We start from the raw sequence: 17500 nt of genomic DNA on the forward strand, positions 1-17500 counted from the left end.
TTTATAATCAAGAAACCGTGTAGCGGATTCCTCTCCACATAGCATTACAGCATCGCTACCAACTACACTACACCACAAAGCATGGATTTCGCGTTTCTTCAGCCACTTCTGTCTACAACAGTCCAGAACCCTTTAGACATTATGTAAGCTCATAATGTAATCTAAAAACTGCTGCCCTGATTAAAAAAAAACAATGCAACTGATCTCAGCTGGTGTTCTGTCTATAATGGAGTGGACTGGACATGTAGAAGTGACACCAAACTTTTGACCGGTAGTCTATATTGCAGCCAATCAGCTTTCGGTGTTATTGGCGCGAAGTTTCTTTCAGATTGTACGACAGACATGAAACAGATTTTATTCTTCAGCTTTGGGGAAGTGCACGTTTAGCGATACTGGGCTTGAATTTCAGGGCTTAGTTGATGTTGTGATAAAGGTCTTAAATTGTATCCATAATGGTCTTAAAAAGGTCTTAAGAAAGTCTTACATTTGACCCCCAACAGGTGCACAACGGGCCCAAACCCCTGTCGTGTCCGTACTGCGAGTACAAGACGGCCGACCGCAGCAACTTCAAGAAGCACGTGGAGCTGCACCTGAACCCTCGCCAGTTCCTGTGTCCGCTCTGCAAGTACGCGGCCTCCAAGAAGTGCAACCTGCAGTACCACATCAAGTCCCGGCACGCCGGCTGCAGCGTGGCGGCCGTGGACATCTCCAAGGTCAGACTCCGGGTCAAGAAACCCGAGAGCTCCGACGGCGCCGAGGACACCTTCGCAGAGAGCAAGGCCGGCGATTCCTCCGGTGGAGAGGTAAGTTACCGGGACGATATATCGCGCCGATGTTTTCGTTTTTTACTAGAGCTGTGCTCGGCTGAAGAACTTCTGAGTCGACTAACACTCCTTCAATCGTATCGACTAATGGATTAGTTGATTTAATCGACAGATCTGTAAATCTGAGTTTCTCCGCTAAGAGTCATGCTAAAGCACCACTTTAATTCTTGTGTTTACCAGAGATGTGCTCGTACGTTTCTTGGTAATAAGTCATTCAGCATGAAAACAGCATCAGACATGACTAATGGACTAAAGAAATCTAAGTTGACTAAGACCAGAACCACCGATTAGTCCACTAATTAACTAAAGATAACTAACTAAACATATTACTGGGACATATTACTGGGACATTTACTGGGACATATTACTGGGACATATTACTGGGACATATTACTGGGACATATTACTGGGACATATTACTGGGACATTTACTGGGACATATTACTGGGACATATTACTGGGACATATTACTGGGACATTTACTGGGACATATTACTGGGACATATTACTGGGACATATTACTGGGACATTTACTGAGACGTTAGGGGAAGTAGACGGAGGAAACTACCCTTTAGTTTATGTTGTGTAGGTAAGATGTACGTTAATGGGATATTAGTTAACGGAGACGTTTTTGTCGTTTTTTCTGACGTTTTTTGTCGTTTTTTTTTGTCCTTTTGTGTCTTCCTTTGAGTCCAGTAATTGCACCATCTTTCCTGAACCCAGAGAGTACTGGTGTTAAATAATCCTGATGTTTTTGTCCCTAATCTCGCAGCGCTACGCGGAGGACTCTGACGCGGACGCCGTGGACGAAGACGACAGCTTGGACTCGAGTCCGATCAACCTGTCGATCAGAAAGAGCGGCCGGCTGAGCGGCGCCGAAACGGAGACGCGGAGCCAAGCGCCGGACAGAGCTCCGCGGAAATCCACCGGCGAGAGAGAGACGCCTCAGAAAGTTAAAGTGGAACCGGAGAAGAAAGTCCCGACGAGGCAGAAGAAGACGGAGACGGGGAACGTAACCACGGAGAGGGTCAAGAGACGAGTCAAGAAAACGAGCCAAACCGCAACGGAAGAGTCGGAAAAGGAGCGACCGGAGATGGAGAGAAGCCAGCGGAAGAGATCGGAGGAGCAAAGGAACGCCGGTCAGAAAGAAGAGAAGAAGACGAAGCCCGAGAAGGAAGCGAAGAAGAACGACAGCAGCGGCAAGGAGAACAAAAGCCTCAACAAGCCGAGGAAGTCTGGGGACAAGAAGTCGGAGAAAACAGCCCAACGTATCGGAGAAGCAGCTCCGCACAAACCAGACTCCCTGCAGAAACCAGACTCCCTGCAGAAACCAGACCCTCGGCAGAAACCAGAAGCTCTCCAGAAACCAGACCCTCTGCAGAAACCTGATTCACCGCAGAAACTAGACCCTCTACAGAAACTAAACTCTCTCCAGAAACCCAATGCACCGCAAAAACCAGACCCTCTGCAGAAACCAGACTCTCTCCAGAAACCAGACTCTCTCCAGAAACCCAATGCACCGCAAGAAACCAGACCCTCTGCAGAAACTAGACTCTCTCCAGAAACCAGACTCTCTCCAGAAACCCAATGCACCGCAAAAACCAGACCCTCTGCAGAAACTAGACTCTCTCCAAAAACCAGACTCTCTCCAAAAACTAGACTCTCTCCAGAAACCCAATGCACAGCAAAAACCAGACTCTCTACAGAAACCAGACTCTCTCCAGAAGCCAGACTCTCTCCAGAAACCAGACTCTCTGCAGAAACCAGACTCTCTGCAGAAACCAGACTCTCTGCAGAAACCAGACTCTCTGCAGAAACCAGACTCTCTGCAGAAACCAGACTCTCTGCAGAAACCAGACTCTCTGCAGAAACGCCCAAAGGAAAAAGCTGCGAAGCGGAAAGCGACAGAAGCTCTCGATCTTTCCCAGAAGTCTTCGGCCGAGACTCCGCCGAAGGCCAAACGGCTGAAAGTTCTCGCTGAGAAAGACCCAAAGAAGATTCAGGATTCTTCTCCTTCTCTTTCTCCTTCTCCTTCTTCTTCTCCTTCTCCTTCTTCTTCTTCTCCTTCTTCTTCTCCTTCTCCTTCTTCTTCTCCGAGCCCGGCAAAGCCGAAGAAAACCCGTAGCGCCGGAAAGAAAGCTTCGGAGCCCCTAAAACAAACCGTGGATCCCGTTACAGACGAGAAGGACGCGGCGCCACCGGGCAACAGAACGCCAACAAACAAACTCTCGGAGAAGATGGAAGTTAAACTCTCGGAGAAGATGGAAGTTAAACTCTCGGAGAAGATGGAAGTTAAACTCTCGGAGAAGATGGAAGTTTCCTCTGCCTGCAGCTCAGGTGAGTCCACACCTTTCTCCAGATGCTCTTTTCTGATGTTTGGGTTTTTTTTTTGTAGCCTGATGAGCCAGACCCACATCCAGATGTTGGGTCTGGGTCTGACCCACATCCAGATGTTGGGTCTGGGAACTCCCCATTGGTCAGGGCTCAATCTGAGGGGCGGGACCAATGGTTGTCTTTCACATTCCCTCTGCACCAATAGGATAGCGCTCCAACCAATCAGAGCAACGCTAGCTGATAGATTAAACTTTAAACTCTGAACACATCTTCCTTTTTTAAGAATGACTTCAGAGCCGTTCTTTGTTCTTTTCTCAAAGAAAAGCTGAACTCCAAGTCTTCAGAAGACCTCTGTTCACCAGCAGCAGCCATAAGCCCCGCCCACCAGCTCTATACACAATGTGATTGGCCTGACCAGAGTTTGGGTTTTTCCAGCTCGCAAGCCAACGGAGAGTTGCTAGACGACCCTGGCTGCAGATTACATTTGCTGTCATTTCTAGGCTGGGTTTTTTGTGCTCTTTCGACATTTTTGTCTCTTCTTTCATCATCTTTGTGCCTCTGTTACAGACGAGAAGACGTTGGGCGACAGAGACGCTCCAGCGCCAGACAAACGGACGTTAACCACACGGCGAACCAGTTCGGCTCGAAGAAGAAGATGAAGAAGAGGCGCGACACGATCGTAACGACTCAGACGCACCAACATGACCTCGGAGAAGATGGAGGATCCCTCCTGCAGCTCAGGTACCAACCTCCGCAGATTCATTCACGTTCACCCTCTTATGTTTCTCTCTTTGTGACCATGTTCTTCTCGGGGTTTTCTGATGTTTGTGGTGTGATTTTAGCTGTTCTGTCTCCTTATGTTTCTCACTTTTTCACAATGTTTTCTCGTTTTTCCCGATGTCTTTTGGCAGATATTTTCCGACGTTTTTGGTAGGTTTTTCCGTTTTTTCTTGGTTTTTCCAATTTTTTTGGCAGATATTTTCCCGATGTTTTGGTAGGGTTTTCCCGGACGTTTTTGGTAGTGTTTTTCCGGACGTTTTGGCCGAGTTTTCCAATGTTTTTCAATGTTTTTTGGCAGATATTTTCCCGATGTTTTGGGTAGGGTTTTCCCACGTTTTTGGTGGCTTTTCCCGCTTTTTGGCTTTGGAGTTTTTCCAATGTTTTTCTTGGTTTTTCCAATGTTTTTGGCAGATATTTTCCGATGTTTTGGCGGATATTTTCCGATGTTTTTTGGTAGGTTTTCCCGATGTTTTTGGCGGATATTTTCCGATGTTTTTGTAGGTTTTCCCGATGTTTTTGGCAGATATTTTCCGTTTTTGCGTGGATATTTTCCAATGTTTTTGGTAGGTTTTCCGATGTTTTGGCGGGTTTTCCGATGTTTTGGTGGCTATTTTGCTGTTTTTTTGTCGCTTGCTCTGTCTCCTTACGTTTGTCACTTTTTCACAATGTTTTTCTATTTTTCCAAATGTTTTTGTTAGGGTTTTCCCGAGCGTTTTGTTTTTGTTTCTTCCGATGTTTGTGGTGTTTATTTTGCTGTTTTTTTGTCGCTTCTTTTCAACATTTGTGTGTCTGGATCCAGTTACAGATGAGAAGACGTCGGGCAACAGCCGATGTACAGACGCTCGAAGAAACGGACCCTAACCAATTTACAGGAAACGGTTCAGCGCGAAGAAGAAGAAGATGAAGAAGAAGGAGGAGGCCCCGGTCCACGGATGTAACGACTCAGACGACCAACCTGATCTCAGAGAAGATGGAGGATCCCTCCTGCAGCTCAGGTGAGTCCTCGGCTTCCTGTTGGTAATGCGACCTGTGCTGCACCATCCGATACGCCATAAATACCTAGGGGAAACAGTGACTGTTTCCCACCAGGGGGTCAAACTCAACTTCCCAGAGGGCCACACTGGAAAACAAGAATCACATCAAGGGCGGAAATGTTTACTTTATTAACGTGCTTTTATTTAATCAAAAAGTCAAATATCTTTGACCGTATATTGCATGTCTCATATAGTCTTCTAACTTACAGTTTGGTCGTACAAAGAAGTCAGGAAAAGTTCCTCAGCCGTCATTAAAAAAATGACAATAATGGCAAAAATGGCAAAAATGTCAGAAAAAGTGACAAAAATGTTGGAAAAAGTGACCGAAAATGTCAGAAAAATGTCAGAAAAGTGGCAAAAATTCGGAAAGTGTGGCAAAATGTCAGAAAAAGTGACAAAATGTTGGAAAAACTGAATATAAATGTCGGAAAAAGTGGCGAAAACTGGACATAAATGTCGGAAAAGTGGCAAAAATGTCAAAAAATTGTCAGAAAAGTGACAAAATGAGGGAAAAACTGACATAAATGTCGGAAAAATGTCAGAAAAGTGGCAAAAATTCGGGAAAAGTGGCCAAAATGTCAGAAAAGTGACAAATGTTGGAAAACTGACATAAATGTCGGAAAAAGTGGCAAAAATGTCAGAAAAAATGTCAGAAAGTGGCAAAAATGTCAAAAAATGTCAGAAAAGTGACAAAAATGTCGGAAAAAGTGGCAAAAATGTCAGAAAAATGTCAGAAAAGTGGCAAAAATGTCAGAAAAGTGGCAAAATGTCGGAAAATGTCAGAGAAATTGGCACAAACCACTGAGTTGTAACTGTCCCCTGCGGCGGGTGGAGCAACATGGAGGACCTAACGGGACGTCCACAGCGCGAGGCAGGGAAGTGACATCAGCGACAGCGCCCGAGGGCAGCGAGACCCGTCTCCCCCAGCAACGCCACCAACGGGAAGGCGCCAACGACCCGAGACGCCACCCAGGAGATCCCCCCCCACCCCAGCTCAAGAGCCTCCCTGCATCTTCTGTGACCGCCGTTCCTGCTGGAGGTCGGAAATCGGCGCCATCTCAACCGCCACCTGGCCAACCTGTACTACAGTAATACACAGTAGTACACACACACAACCTGTACTACAGTAGTATACAGTAATATACACACACAGATACACACAGCCAACCTGTACTACAGTAATACACAGTAATACACACAGATACACACACACACACACACACGTTCTGCTGGAGGCGGTGCGCCATCTCAACCCATCACCTGGCCAACCTGTACTACAGTAATACACGGTGGTACACACACACAACCACAATACAGTGAGTAGCTGGTAATATACACACCTACAGATACACACAGCCAACCTGTACTACAGTAATACACAGTAGTACACACAGAGACATCACGCACACACACACAATATTGCTACGGTAATACGCACGGTAGTACACACGGGGATATACACACACACACGCACACACACGCACACACACGCACGCACGCACGCACACACACACACACACACACCCTGTACTCCAGTATTACACACACACACACACACACACTTTGGCACTACAGTAATACACACACACACACAGCTGTACTACGAAATTAATACACACAGTAATACACACAGAGATATACGCACACACACACACACACACACACACACACACACACCCTGTACTACGGTAATACACACAGAGACACACACACACGCTGTACTACAATTAATACACACAGTAATACACACGAGATATACACACACACACACACACACACACACATGCCTACCACACGCACTAACTTACCCGCACACATACTACACACACGCAGCACACACATACCTACACGCTAACATACACACACACTAACTTACACACACACACACACACACACGCGCACACACACACACACACACACACGCACACACACACACACACACACACTGACGGCCGAATTGGTGACCAGGACATCGGTGTGGCTTGTGTTTACCTGGATCGTAATGATTCCTGTAGATTAATTGTTTTATGAAAATGCTTCTTTGATCATTTTATAAACTGATGATTTTGTGCCAAAATCACTGCGTCATCATGCGTGGTGAAATACTGTCTATGGGTCAGTTTACCATGCTGGACTCTATGTTCCCATGTTACTGTGTCTGGAAACACACACACACACACACACACACGCACACACACACACACACACACGCACACACACACACACACACACACACACACACACACACACACACACACACACACACACACACCTCTTATTCTAAGAGGTCAGCCAGCAGTATGAAAGGACGCTTTTTAGCGCCGCCGCTGCCACGCCTTCCTGACGCCACCAAAGCCGCCGGCAGGAAGTCAACGCAACACGGCAACGCCGGGCGCCGCTGCCGCCACGCCACAGCAGCAAGCTACCGAGACGCTGGGTTAGGGCTAGCCGCTCCACTGCAGTTTTTCTGTCACTTTCCAGGTGGGCGTAGAGCGAAGCGAGTTCGTGGGAGTTCCTCGCACGCACGGGCGCCAGCAAGATGGCCGTAGAAATCAAGGTGGAGGGGCGTGAGCCGGGCGTGCTGCCAATCAGGACGCTGCCCGAACGCCAGGCGGCGGTGAAGCGGAGAACAGCGTGGCGGTGGGGAGGAGGAGGAGGGGGGGGCCAGCGGGGGATGAAGGGGCTGATCAGTGCGAAGCGCTAGCGGGCAACACCAACAGAGACACACTACTACATCGCTTCACCAAGCACAAGAAGCCTTGTACACAAAATAGGAGTCCCACCCCACCCCACCACCCCCCTACACCCACACCACCCCACTGGACCGCACCGCCACCCACCCCCCCCCGCCCCCCCCACCCCCCACACACACACACCCCCCAGCCCGCCCACCCCCCCCCCCCCCCCACCTCCCCCCCCCCCCCCCCCCCCCCACCACCACACCGCAACAACACCCACCCCCCCTCCCCCCCCACCCCAATACGCCACGCCCACCACCCCCCCCCTCTACACTCCCCCGCCCTACACACTAATAATACCCCCCAGCCGCTACCACACACACATCATACCCGCGATACCTCAACACCAAATTACAATTACAATATGTTATCATTACACCCCCCCGCGAGACATCATAATAACTCAATACCAGCAGAGACACACCGAGCATCATCATCATCATCATCATATCATATCATCATCATCATCAATACAGCAGAGATATCAATACTACCTTACCCCGCGGAATCACAGCATCATCATACCATCATCATCATCATCATCATCAGCAGAGATTACTAACATCATATCAAGACACCGATATTTATCATCATCATCATCATCATCACATTGACATCGCCATCTGAGCTAACCAGTTGCATAAGGAGGGAGACGACCACAGGTAACCACTGGTTATCAGTTACCATCTTAACCCTCATGTTGTTCCTCCTCAACCCAGAACTTTTAGTTTTTCAATAAAATTTTAATTGATATTTTTTCAGTAGTCTTCAGGTTCGTCTGTTCATTAGGTCTCAGGTGTGTCTCTTCATCTGTGCAGGTCGGCCTGCCTGCCTGTCTGTCTCTGTTTGTGTGTGTCTCCTTCAGGTAGGTCTTTCTTCAGGTAATCTGTGTGTGTCTGCTCGTTGTCTGCCCGCCTGTCTGTTCCTCTTGCAGGGTGTTTATAGCACCCCAGGTCCGCAGACACCAATTTTAAGCCAAAGTACTACCGGAGGAAACACCTGAGGAACCACTTCCCCAGCAACTGCACACTGCCAGAAAGTTCTATCTCTAATCAAGAAGAGCAACCACGCAGGCAACACATCCCACAGGTGGGACACACAATACACACACACAATAATAATAATAATAATAATAATACAGGACAACACACACACACACAGGTGGGACACACACACACACACACACACACACACACACACAGGTGGGACAATAATAATACACACACACACACACACAGGTGGGACACACAATACTACTACAAATATATGGACAATAATACTAACAATATCACATACACAGTGGGATAATACTACGGTACACACACACAGGTGGGACACACACAATAACACACAGGTGGGACAATACCATCATCATCATCATCATCATCATTGTGGACACATAATAATAATACTAAATGTATCATCATCATCATCAATATCATCATCATCAATTTACTCCATCTCCATCACACGCTTGGGTTTTAAGCTGCTTGAGTTTTTGAGGTTAGGTGTGATGTTTGTAGTCATGCCTAGGTAGATGTTTGTGGGAGCCTTCTGTAGCTAGCAGGTGTAAGGCTCCATTCCAGTTCCTGCTTCGCACTACTCCAGCTCCAAAGACTCCCACCTGACCAGACACATGAGGACACACTCTCGTCACGTCCACACACACACACACACACACACACACACACACACACACACACACACACACACAACATCACATACACATACACCACACACACACACACACACACACACACACACACACACATCATCATCATCACACTGAACTCTGTAACATCAACATCAGACCCCAAACACAACGCTTAGGACTTAAAGGTGCACTATGAGCTCTTGTAGAGGGTTTCAGGTGATTTCATTTTAGTTTTAATAGACATATAGAGGAACAGACAGCCCTCTACACTAACAGACATATAGAGGAACAGGATAGTCTTCTCACACTTATCACTGCGACATAAGGAGGAACAGGAGTCATCTTCACATTAATAGACATATAGGAGAAACAGGACAGCCTTCTACACATTAACAGACATAGAGGAAAACAGGACAGCTTCTACATTAACAGACCTATAGGAGGAACAGGACAGTCTTCTTAACACACATTAACAGACCTATAGGAGAAACAGGATCAGCTTTCACACATTAACAAAGACATAGGAGAAACAGGACAGTCTCTACACATTAACAGACCCATAGGAGGAACAGGACAGCCCCCTAGCCACTAATAACAGACATTATAGGAGGAAACAGGACAGTCTCCACACCATTAACAGACCCATAGGAGAAATAGACAGTCTTCTGGTACTATTAACAGACCCATAGGAGGAACAGGACAGCCTCTCTACTAACACTAACAGACCTATAGGGAGAAACAGGACAGTCTTCTCTACTGATTAATAGACCCATAGGAGAACTATGGACAGCCCTCTCTAGCATTAACAGACCTTATAGGAGAACAGGACAGTCTTCTACTACATTAACAGACCCATAGGATGAACAGGACAGTCTTCTACACATTAACAGACCTATAGGAGAGAAACAGGACAGTCTTCTACACATTAACAGAACCTTATAGGAGAAACAGGACAGCCTTCCCACCCCCCTCTACACATTAACACACATAGTTATATAGCTTCTACACACATTAACACCCTATATGGGAAACAGGTGTTCTCTAGCACATTAACAGACCTATAGGGAGGAACAGGATAAGCTTCACACATTAACAGACCCTATAGGAGAAACAGGACAGCCTTCTACACATTAACAGACCTATAGGAGAAACAGGACAGCTTTCTACACATTAACAGACATATAGGAGGAACAGGACAGTCTTCTACACATTAACAGACCTATAGGGAAACAGGACAGCCTTCTGCACACATTAAACAGACCTATAGGAGAAACAGGACAGTCTTCTACACATTAATAGACCTATAGGAGGAATAGAATAGTCTTCACACATTAACAGACATATAGGAGAAACAGGACAGTCTTCTACACATTAACAGACCTATAGGAGAAACAGGACAGCCTTCTTACACATTAACAGACCCATAGGAGGAACAGGACAGCTCTCTCTACACATTAACAGACCCATAGGGGGAACAGGACAGTCTTCTACACATTAACAGACCTATAGGAGAAACAGGACAGTCTTCTACACATTAACAGACCCATAGGAGAAACAGGACAGCCTTCTACACATTGACACAGGACCTAGAGAGAAACAGACAGTCTTCTACACATTAACAGGACATATAGGAGGAACAGTGAAGCCTTCACATTCAGCATATGGAGGAACAGGCAGTCTTCTACACATTAACACATATAGGAAACAGACAGTTCTTCACATTAACAGACCTATATGGAGGAACAGGACAGCCTTAATTAAATAATAATAAAAAACTACCCAGTAACCAGCCTCATATGGATCAGCCTTTAGAGTCGTGGAGATATTGCTGATGTCTGATTCTTCTTCTTCTCTCTGACTATAAACGTGTGTTGTGTTTCGTTGCCTCACACCGAGCAGTCGATGTGGGACTAACATGGTAAAGACACGCTTGGAGAAGTTCTGACTTCTTGTGTTGTGGCTCTACCTTGTGTTGTCACTTCCTGTTGTCACTTCCTGTGTTGTCTGTCTGAAGCAGACTGAGTCTGGAAACCTCTCACCTGCACAAGAACCAATCAGAGCCCCGAAGTTCTCCAGGCTCATCTGTTGGGATAGAAATTAAAGTGTGTGTGTGTGTGTGTGTGTGTGTGTGTGTGTGTGTGTGTGTGTGTGTGTGTGTGTGTGTGTGTGTGTGTGTGTGTGTGTGTGTGTGTGTGTGTGTGTGTGTGTGTGTGTGTGTGTGTGTGTGTGTTTTTGTGTGTGTGTGTGTGTCTCTCTCTCTCTCTGTGTCTCTGTATCACTGTGTGTCTCTCTGTGTGTTTGCTTGTTTGTGTGTGTGTCTGTGTGTGTGTGTGTCTCTCTCTGTTTGTGTGTGTGTCTCTGTGTGTGTGTGTGTGTGTGTGTGTCCTCTGCCTTGTGTGTGTCTGTGTGTGTGTGTGTTGTTTGTCGCTCTTTCTGTGTGTGTGTGTCTCTATGTGTGTGTGTCTAACTGCAGCATGAGTCCCTCCCTCCCCCATCACATGACCTCCCTGCAGCCTCTAGTCTAACCTACGCCTTTCCTGTGTGCAGGTGAGCGCCTTTCAAGTGTGAGAGCTGTAACTACCTGGCAGCCAATCAGCACGAGGTGACGCTCATGCCTGCAGGTACGGCCAGCTTGACCAAACATCCATCTAAACAACCTTTATTTAGCAGATAAACTTTCTCTCATGTTCTGAATGAGAACACCTCACAGTTAAAGCTCTTTTAACTTCAATAAATGCTCCATCAACTGTTAAAGAATCAGGACTTCAATACTGAACCTAGTCCTGGTGGAAAGGGAACACTCAAGTTTTGTTACAATAGTCAGGGTGATTCTAGGCCTTACTGGACACAGAGTTACAGAGGCTAGAATGGAGGCTCTTTATTTCCGGCCCCAAGTCCCTCCAAGAACACACTTCTGTAAACCCATCTGACAGGTGACAGACACACTCAGGGCATTGTGCCACATGTCTCGCTCACTAAACAACATCCAGAAGACAAAAGACTCAATAATTGATTTTATTTGATTTTGTTTCTACAGATGTCTGTTTTTTTAATTTCCATTTGAAAAGTGCAAAGAAAAAGCCCAAAAAACACAAAATAAAACACTTCTCAAATACACATACACACCCACATCAGTCACCTTTCCAATGATGTCAGGCACACCCCCAGAGGGTCAGAGTATACGGAGCTGGACCACCTTTAATTTGGTGTGACATTTAGACCACTGAGGTGTATTGTCATCCTATTTTATCTGATCATTCTATATAACATGTATTTAAGCTTTATCTGAACATTTATGACTGGTATCTAAGATTCACAGGAGACCTCGGATGAACTTTACTCTACTTTCAGAAGACCCTCTCTGGAAACATCTGGCATGCTTATCAGTGGGCCCTCCAAAAATAAGGCCAGTTTCGGCTTGAGCCATTGGTCAAAGTATTGTTTCCCCCCACCTATGTTGCACAACAAAGCAAGTACATATATACCATGTTCAAACAAAGAAAGTCGGGACGACCACTGGAGAATTGGGAAACAGGTCCCTCTCTGAGCTCTGCAGGGCTTGTAAATTGATGCTGAATTCCTTTGATGTAAATAAACCTTTATAATCAAGAAACCGTGTGAGCGATTCCTCTCCACATAGCATTACAGCATCGCTACCAACTACACTCACACCACAAAGCATGGATTTTGCCGCCTTTCTTCAGCCACTTCTGTCTACAACAGTCCAGAACCCTCTTAGACATTATGTAAGCTCATAATGTAATCTAAAACTGCTGCCCTGATTAAAAAAAAACAATGCAACTGATCTCAGCTGGTGTTCTGTCTATAATGGAGTGGACTGGACATGTAGAAGTGACACCAAAACTTTGACCGGTGAGTCTATATGCAGCCAATCACTTGCGTGTTATTGGCGCGAAGTTTCTTTCAGATTGTACGTCGCACAATGAAACAGATTTTATTCTTCGCTTGGGGAAGTGCAAGTTTAGCGTATTACTGGGCTTGAATTTCGGGCTTAGTTGATGTGTTGTGATAGCGGTCTTAAATTGTATCCATAATGGTCTTAAAAGGTCTTAAGAAAGTCTTACATTTAACCCCCAACAGGTGCAATAACGGCCCCAAACCCCTGTCGTAACTGCGGTCGTGAAAGTACAAGACGGGCCGTCAACGCAATAACTTCAAGAAGCATGGAGCTGCACCTGAACCCTCGCCAGTTCCTGTGTCCGGCCTCGGCACGCTGCCTCCAAGAAGTGCAACCTGCAGTACAACATCAAGTCCCCGCACGCGGCTGCAGCGTATGGCGGCTGACGATCTCCAAGGTCAGACTCGGTCAAGAAACCAGAGCTCGACGGCCCGAGGACACCTTCGCAGAGAGCAAGGTCGGCGCCTCCGGGTGGAGAGGTAAGTTACCGGACGATATACGCGCCCGATGTTTTCGTTTTTACTAGAGCTGTGCTCGATTGAAGAACTTTGAGCTCGACTAACACTCCTTCAAACGATCGAATAATGGATTAGTTGATTTAATCGACAGATCTGTAAATCTGAGTTTCCCGCTAAGAGTCATGCTAAAAGCACCACTTTAATTCTTGTGTTTACCAGAGATGTGCTCTAGAGCTTTCTTGGTAATAAGTCATTCAGCATGAAAACAGCATCAGACATGACTAATGGACTAAAGAAATCTAAGTTGACTAAGACCAGAACCACCCATTAGTCCACTAATTAACTAAAGATAACTAACTAAACATATTACTGGGACATATTACTGGGACATTTACTGGGACATATTACTGGGACATATTACTGGGACATATTACTGGGGACATATACTGGGACATATTACTCGGGACATTTACTGGGACATATTACTGGGACATATTACTGGGACATTTACTGGGACATATTACTGGGGCATATTACTGACATATTACTGGGACATATTACTGGGACATTTACTGAGACGTTAGGGGAAGTAGGACGGAGGAAACTACCCTTTAGTTTATGTTGTGTAGGTAAGATGTACGTTATGGGATATTAGTTAACGGAGACGTTTTTGTCGCGTTTTTTTCTGACGTTTTTTGTCGTTTTTTGTCCTTTTGTGTCTTCCTTTGAGTCCAGTAATTGCACCATCTTTCCTGAACCCAGAGAGTACTGGTGTTAAATAATCCTGATGTTTTTGTCCCTAATCGCGCGGCTTACGGTGAGACTCTGGACGCTGACGCGCGGGGGACGAAGACGACAGTTTGACTCGAATCCGATCAACCGCTCGATCAGAAAGAGCGGCCGCTTGAGCGGCGCCCGAAACGGAGACGCTGGAGCGCGACCGGACAGAGCTCCTTGAAATCCACCGGGCGAGAGAGACGCCTCAGAAAGTTAAAGTGGAACCGGAGAAGAAAGTCCCGACGGGGGCAGAAGAAGACGGAGACGGGGAACGTAACCACGGAGAGGGTCAAAAGACGAAGTCAAGAAAACGAGCCAAACCGCGAACGGAAGAGTCGGAAAAGGAGCGACCGGAGATGGAGAGAAGCCAGCGGAAGAGATCGAGGCAAAGGAACGCCGGTCAGAAAGAAGAGAAGAAGACGAAGCCCGAGAAGGAAGCGAAGAAGAACGACAGCAGCGGCAAGGAGAACAAAAGCCTCAACAAGCCGAGGAAGTCTGGGGACAAGAAGTCGGAGAAAACAGCCCAACGTATCGGAGAAGCAGCTCCGCACAAACCAGACTCCCTGCAGAAACCAGACTCCCTGCAGAAACCAGACCCTCGGCAGAAACCAGAAGCTCTCCAGAAACCAGACCCTCTGCAGAAACCTGATTCACCGCAGAAACTAGACCCTCTACAGAAACTAAACTCTCTCCAGAAACCCAATGCACCGCAAAAACCAGACCCTCTGCAGAAACCAGACTCTCTCCAGAAACCAGACTCTCTCCAGAAACCCAATGCACCGCAAAAACCAGACCCTCTGCAGAAACTAGACTCTCTCCAGAAACCAGACTCTCTCCAGAAACCCAATGCACCGCAAAAACCAGACCCTCTGCAGAAACTAGACTCTCTCCAAAAACCAGACTCTCTCCAAAAACTAGACTCTCTCCAGAAACCCAATGCACAGCAAAAACCAGACTCTCTACAGAAACCAGACTCTCTCCAGAAGCCAGACTCTCTCCAGAAACCAGACTCTCTGCAGAAACCAGACTCTCTGCAGAAACCAGACTCTCTGCAGAAACCAGACTCTCTGCAGAAACCAGACTCTCTACAGAAACCAGACTCTCTGCAGAAACCAGACTCTCTGCAGAAACGCCAAGGGAAAAAAAGCTGCGGCGAAAGCGGCGAGAAGCTCTCGATCTTTCCCAAAAGTCTTCGGCCGAGACTCCGCACGAAGGCCAAACGGGCTGAAAGTTCCTCGCTGAGAAAGACCCAAAGAAGATTCAGGATTCTTCTCCTTCTCTTTCTCCTTCTCCTTCTTCTTCTCCTTCTTTTTTTTTTCCTTCTTCTTCTTCTTCTCCTTCTTCTTCTCCGCGCCCTCGCAAAGCCGAAGAAAACCCGGTAAGGCCCGAAAGAAAGCTCGGAGCCCCTTAAAACAAACCGTGGATCCCGTTACAGACGAAGGACGCTGGCGCCACCGGGCAACAGAACGCCAACAAACAAACTCGGAGAAGATGGAAGTTAAACTCCGCGGAGAAGATGGAAGTTAAACTCTCGGAGAAGATGGAAGTTAAACTCCGGAGAAGATGGAAGTTTCCTCTGCCTGCAGCTCAGGTGAGTCCACACCTTTCTCCAGATGCTCTTTTCTGATGTTTGGGTTTTTTTTTTGTAGCCTGATGAGCCAGACCCACATCCAGATGTTGGGTCTGGGTCTGACCCACATCCAGATGTTGGGTCTGGGAACTCCCCATTGGTCAGGGCTCAATCTGAGGGGCGGGACCAATGGTTGTCTTTCACATTCCCTCTGCACCAATAGGATAGCGCTCCAACCAATCAGAGCAACGCTAGCTGATAGATTAAACTTTAAACTCTGAACACATCTTCCTTTTTTAAGAATGACTTCAGAGCCGTTCTTTGTTCTTTTCTCAAAGAAAAGCTGAACTCCAAGTCTTCAGAAGACCTCTGTTCACCAGCAGCAGCCATAAGCCCCGCCCACCAGCTCTATACACAATGTGATTGGCCTGACCAGAGTTTGTTTTTCCAGCTCGCAAGCCAACGGAGAGTTGCTAGACGACCCTGGCTGCAGATTACATTTGCTGTCATTTCTAGGCTGGGTTTTTTGTGCTCTTTCGACATTTTTGTCTCTTCTTTCATCATCTTTGTGCCTCTGTTACAGACGAGAAGACGTTGGGCGACAGAGACGCTCCAGCGCCAGACAAACGGACGTTAACCACGACGAGAACCAGTTCGGCGCTGAAGAAGAAGATGAAGAAGGAGGCGGCGTCCACGGACGTAACGACTCAGACGACCAACATGACCTCGGAGAAGATGGAGGATCCCTCCTGCAGCTCAGGTACCAACCTCCGCATCTATTCGCCACGTTTCACTCCTCTTATGTTTCTCTCTTTGTGACCATGTTCTTCTCGGGGTTTTCTGATGTTTGTGGTGTGATTTTAGCTGTTCTGTCTCCTTATGTTTCTCACTTTTTCACAATGTTTTTCTCGTTTTTTTCCCGATGTCTTTTGGCAGATATTTTCCGACGTTTTTGGTAGGTTTTTCCGATGTTTTTCTTGGGTTTTTCCAATGTTTTTTGGCAGATATTTTCCGATGTTTTTGGTAGGGTTTTCCGACGTTTTTGGTAGGTTTTTCCGACGTTTTTGGCGAGTTTTTCCAATGTTTTTCCAATGTTTTTTGGCAGATATTTTCCGATGTTTTTGGTAGGGTTTTCCGACGTTTTTGGTAGGTTTTTCCGACGTTTTTGGCGAGTTTTTCCAATGTTTTTCTTGGGTTTTTCCAATGTTTTTTGGCAGATATTTTCCGATGTTTTTGGCGGATATTTTCCGATGTTTTTGGTAGGTTTTCCCGATGTTTTTGGCGGATATTTTCCGATGTTTTTGGTAGGTTTTCCCGATGTTTTTTGGCAGATATTTTCCGATGTTTTTGGCGGATATTTTCCAATGTTTTTGGTAGGTTTTCCGATGTTTTTGGCGGGTTTTTCCGATGTT

The 17500-nt window shown here is 46.5% G+C and overlaps 1 protein-coding gene across 1 annotated transcript in view; it reads left to right on the plus strand.

Moving 5' to 3' along the window:
* Positions 1-17500, plus strand: part of rest (RE1-silencing transcription factor) — a 30443-nt gene that overhangs the window by 11345 nt on the left and 1598 nt on the right. Inside the window, exons 7-10 of the mRNA XM_039813486.1 lie at positions 501-803; positions 1597-2106; positions 2639-3161; positions 16672-16848. Of these exons, the coding sequence (XP_039669420.1) occupies positions 501-803; positions 1597-2106; positions 2639-3161; positions 16672-16848 (1513 nt within the window). The remainder of the gene's footprint in view (positions 1-500; positions 804-1596; positions 2107-2638; positions 3162-16671; positions 16849-17500) is intronic.

The sequence above is a fragment of the Perca fluviatilis genome, chromosome 10 (genome assembly GCF_010015445.1).
Source record: "Perca fluviatilis chromosome 10, GENO_Pfluv_1.0, whole genome shotgun sequence".
Lineage (NCBI taxonomy): Eukaryota > Metazoa > Chordata > Actinopteri > Perciformes > Percidae > Perca > Perca fluviatilis.